Raw genomic sequence first — 5,315 nt, forward strand, 5'->3', positions numbered from 1 at the left:
CGTGCTCTCCCCGGGGACGAGTGGCTCCGAACAAGGCTTGCAGGAGGAGAACTCTGCATTCACACCTTTCTAGGCGCGAGCCCTCCTACCATGCTTTGATTGGTCGCTATTACGTTTAAAGCTCATGAGGTCTGTACATGCACTATTTAGACCTGAGAGTTCGCTGTTCGTCTTATAGTCACTATCTTGCTGTTAAATAGCACCAAGGAGAGCGCAAATGTGACTTTACTCACATTGCGAAAAAGTTTATTTCGTAATTGAACATTTTTTCTTCTACTCACGATAATTCGTCGCGCCCCTTTTTAATATTCACCACAATCCGGCTATCGTCAGTCAGAGCGCGAACTGTTGCCCAGTGCGTGTGGGTACCAGCGGACGCGCGGAGATGAGCAGTCCCGATGCGGGTTACAGCAGTGACGATCAGAACCAGGCCCGCGGCGCGAGCTCAGTCATGATGCCCGGCATGGGCCAGTGCGCGTGGGTGGACCCGCTCAGCCCGCTTACGGACACCAAAGCCAAGAGCGATGCGTGTTCTGGTGGCCCTGGACGCGGGAAGAGCGAACCCCGCATTCGAAGGCCAATGAACGCGTTTATGGTTTGGGCAAAGGATGAACGCAAGCGGCTCGCACAGCAAAATCCTGACCTGCACAACGCCGAACTCAGTAAAATGCTCGGTGAGTGGAAAATTAAACGATATGTCGCACTCTTTTATCTCATGTTATGACATACCCTACTTATTTAAGTTTAACTCGCAAATATCGATGTAGTGTTTTATGTAATTATGTAACCCCCGTTTGCATCAATTAATTCCATTAAAATCTCGGCGATTAATTTCATTAGGGGCATCTGAGTTATTGAATGGATGTCTGCCTGTGACACAGGTTCAGTTATAATTGACTGAACCCGTTGTGAGTTACTGAACTATCGGGTACATATTATTTTTCAGTCCTTGTTAAATCTTACATCCACAGGTACGGTGTACCTATATTTAGTGCGCTGTATAAAACGAGTCAAGGGATAGGGTAATGGATTTGCGTGTAAAGTTTTGAATGATAGAGCAGAATCTACATGATCTAATGATGAACGTCGGCTATGTAAGACGGGCTCGTGTTAAACTGATAAGGTGAGAGGGTGGCATGTAAACGGAGTTGATATTTGAAACGGTAATTTCATATCCTGAAACCTGCGAGGAGGCAGGCATAAAGGGTTCGCAGAAGTGATCACGTTGACGATTTAATATGTAGACTTTGTTTTAAATCATACACTGCGTAACTTGTATAGACATATGTTTGTAACGTTGTACAAAATCGTTAATGGTGATCCACAAATGTGCTTTAATTCCTTCAATACATAAATATTTTTCGTCGCACGTGTCTTTGTAAGGCTCCTCATCGGCATATCAATGTCATAAGCTATTTATACGAAAGTTAAGTAATGGAACTATTAATATGACAGTCTGTCTAAATGTCTAAAAATTGAGTGGATTAAGAATTATTCGAACTTATTTTTATTGTGGTGAGAAATGTTCAGATACGCACGGTTTGGTTTTTATGGTGAGTGGCATGCTGTTGGTGAGTAAGTTCTGTGTAGCTGATGCCTTTGTGTGCATTTGTGACTCTTTTAATTTTTTTTTCGGGGCGGGGGGGGGGTGTCGTTGTGCTTTTTTGTTTGTGTGTGAAGTGGACACGGTGCAGTGATTGTTTGGGACCATTTTGGGCTGGCTGACCCTATGATTCTTGCAGTTTTACAGGGTCAGCGTCTTAGTCTGATTTTATAAATCAGGTTGTGAGTCTAACATGGTACTGAACAACGTTGGGCTTCAGTATAGACCTCCAGACAAGTTCGTTTGTGTATAAATATGGTTTTAAATGGGTATTGTTTTGTGGTGCACTAAGCATTTTTCTGTTTTACAATGTGTCACATTGTTTTTTACACTGTGTAAGAGATCATGTATACACCATTAACCAATTTCTGTCAAAACTTTGGTGCTTTTTTTTGGAGGGGAAATTGATTGTGTGACTATCATTAAGATATTGAGTTGTATTAAATAAATTTATGACCATTGGTATTTGACTTGTTACTCTAGTGTTACTGGCTGTTTGTGTATTAGCAGGAAATTTGATAATTCAACCAGTTATTTTTTAGTGAGGAATATTTCTTACACCCGTGAGTTAAATTTGGTGTCATTTTTGCGCTGCCTGGTGGATTTTGATGTATTTTTTCTCACTGCTGTCATGTACTGTCATTCTTATCATCCTTACACTTTTGTACCGTTTTCTTTAAGTTTTACATTTGCAACAGTTTTAATGAACTTTCACAGGTGAAAAAGTAATAAGTCTGTGAATATTAAACACATCGAACTGTTTTGACAGACACTGTAGTCTTAAGATTAATTTCAAACCTTTAATTAATATGGTATATTATTCAATGCACTACTGTGCATTGTCTGTCAGGAACATCTGCTGTGGAAAAAAAAAACACTTCTCTCTCTCTCTCTCTCTCTCTCTCTCTCTCTCTCAGATGAAATAATTAATTCTGTGATTCGGCTGTGATTCTGATCATTCCATCCCCTCCCTCTTTTTCTCTCTGATTGACAGGTAAGTCATGGAAGGCTCTGCCGGTTATAGAGAAGCGTCCCTTCGTGGAGGAAGCGGAGCGTCTTCGCGTGCAGCACATGCAAGACCACCCCAACTACAAGTACCGCCCACGACGACGTAAACAGGTGAAGAGAATCAAACGTCTGGACTCCGGTTTTATGTTGCCTGGCGGGTCCGACCCACAGGCGCCGCTGGGGATGGAGGGTCTGGGTGGAGTGGGGGGGTACCCTCTTCCCCCAGTGGGGCTCTCTCAGACTGGGTTACCCCCATACTGTGAGGCCCAAGCCCTGATGGAGGGTTACAGCTTGCCCACGCCTGACTCCTCCCCTCTGGACGTTGTGGGTAATGAGAGTAGCTTTTTCACTGGCCACGCCCAGGAGGAATGCCACGTCCAGCCACCTTATGGCTATCACCATCAAGAGTATCCACCTCAGGAACACACGCTCAGTAATACGCACTCCCTCATCAATACGAACACGCATAGCAGCTCGCACACTCTCGCGAACGCACACTCGCATAATAATGCTCTCGCTAACCCGCACTCGCAAGCTAACGCGCATGCGCACGCTCTCGCTAACACCCAAACGCACGCTGGCGCACACGCTCAAGTCAACATACCTGGAAGTCTTCTCTCTAATACACATGGGAATACACACTCTCACTCACACTGCAACACACACACCAGTCCAAATGGTAGCTCTCACCATAATTCACTCACCCACTCCCACTCGCTCTCTCACACTCTATTTAATAGGAACAGGTCTCCTATCTCCGAACAGGCCACACCCTCTGCCTACCTGGGTTGCCACGCCCCTCTGGGTATGTTCTATAGCCCCTCCTCCCAATCGAAACGCTTGCAGGAGCAGCTCTCATCTCCAGCGGACTCTCGCACGCACACGCACATTCCCTCAGACACGCATGCTCATGTCTCTCCTGATTTGCTAGGTGAGACAGACAACAGTGAATTCGAGCAGTACCTTTCGTATGGGGTTTCCCATGCTCCCCTTCAGGGGTCTGACCTCATCTCAACAGTTCTTTCAGATGCCAGCACTGCGGTCTACTACTGTAACTACAGCAACGCTTGAACGCACCCAGTTAGCGTGACAACAAATTTGATCATACCGACAACATGGCAGCGACCTCACCTGAGCCAACACTGATACAGTCGCAATGTGTCAACCTGTTTTGTTGCTGTATTGATGGCAATAAATGATCATGTCGCCATAGCGATATATGATGGCTTCTTCTGATGTCCTGTGATATTTCTGCAGGTCTTTGGAACAATCAGTGAATTTGATAAAATATCACTGGAGCTTTGTTTTTTTCAGGGTTTTAATTCTTGTTCTTTTTAAATAGCAATATTGCCTTGCCATTGTAAAAAGCAATTGTTTTTATGAGATGATATTTACATTTACCATTGTAAGGAGTTAATGAATACATGATTTTTGTATTTTTGCACTTTTTTGAAAATAAAAATTAATATCTTTTCACTATTTTCTTTTTTATTCTGAGTCATGTAATAAGATGGTATTTTGTGTTGTGCTGCAGCCCCTGCCTTTCCTGTCCTTGTCAGAACTTTTCTTCCCAGACAGTGTGTGCATGTTATTGTGTGTGTGTGTGTGTGTGTGTGTGTGTGTGTGGTGTGTTTTCTTACTGTAAGGGAACAGAGATTAACACACATCTTCCTGTTTAAAACAGCTCTTCTGGCACTGATGACTTAAATATGATCGTAATCTCTACACCTTTACTAAACAAAGACCATCATTAACATAAATAAGTCTCTCTCTCTCTTATACACACACACACACACACACACAAACAATCCCGAGGGGGACAGGCCCTGAAAACAACACGTTTTCACGATCACCTGAAAACAGCATGTGTTTTAATCTGTGAAGAAGAGTGTGTGAATTATATATAGTGTTTAATTGAGGATCATTTTGAGGTGAGAAAGTGTATTTGAGCGTTATTAATAAAGTTTTCTCAGTTTGAAAGGAAGAGGCTCTTTTGAGCAGGTCAGTGACATTGACCTTTCAGTCTCTTTTTAGCAGTTCAACGGAAGCATGTTCCAATGACATATTCCCACCACACACACACGTACACACACAAACAGACATACGCATATACACATAAACACACACACACACACACACACACACAGACACATGATGTGTGTGTGTGTGTGTATGTGTGTGTGTGTGTGTGTGTATGTGCGCGTGCACCCCAACAAAAGGATTTAATGTGTGAATGCACACACACACACCACACACACAAACACACGATTTGTGTGTGTGTGTGTGTGTGTGTGCTCACACATTAAATCCTATTGTTGGGGCCACACTGTGTGTGACATTGTGATTTTTGTATGTGTGTGTATTCTGACCTAATGCCCAGACAATGGGCTCTGTCCCCACCCAGAAGCACCTGAAGAGATTGTTTGTGTATGGGAGTTTTATATGGAGGGGGTGGGGGTAAATCTTGCTAACACCTTAATTAACATAGCTGCTAAAACTACCCTAATGCAGTCCTCAGGCAGAAGGATACGCTCTCACTCTCTCTCTCTCTCTCTCACACACACACACATACTCACACAAATACAGAGCTATCATGTTCACTCATAAACAACTTTGCAGACAAAAAGGGAAAAGTTAATGAGTTTGACCAAAAACGTATGTATGTATGTATGTATGTGTATGTATGTAGATGTATGTATGACAG

The 5,315-nt window shown here is 43.3% G+C and overlaps 1 protein-coding gene across 1 annotated transcript; it reads left to right on the forward strand.

Annotated features, from left to right (window-relative positions):
* Positions 1-177: 177 nt before the first annotated feature.
* Positions 178-3,970, forward strand: sox17 (SRY-box transcription factor 17). Its single transcript, XM_030780021.1, has 2 exons — positions 178-674; positions 2,598-3,970. The coding sequence occupies exons 1-2, from the start codon at positions 386-388 to the stop codon at positions 3,680-3,682; spliced, it is 1,374 nt and encodes a 457-aa protein (XP_030635881.1). The 5' UTR covers positions 178-385; the 3' UTR covers positions 3,683-3,970.
* The last annotated feature ends 1,345 nt before the right edge of the window (positions 3,971-5,315 follow it).

The sequence above is a fragment of the Chanos chanos genome, chromosome 7 (genome assembly GCF_902362185.1).
Source record: "Chanos chanos chromosome 7, fChaCha1.1, whole genome shotgun sequence".
NCBI lineage: Eukaryota > Metazoa > Chordata > Actinopteri > Gonorynchiformes > Chanidae > Chanos > Chanos chanos.

Bases quoted from the DNA above. Each gene is read 5' to 3' on its own strand.
- sox17 (XM_030780021.1), top strand. From the start codon at position 386: ATGAGCAGTCCCGATGCGGGTTACAGCAGTGACGATCAGAACCAGGCC. The intron at 675-2,597 runs GTGAGTGGAAAA...TCTGATTGACAG, and splicing joins CGAACTCAGTAAAATGCTCG to GTAAGTCATGGAAGGCTCTG.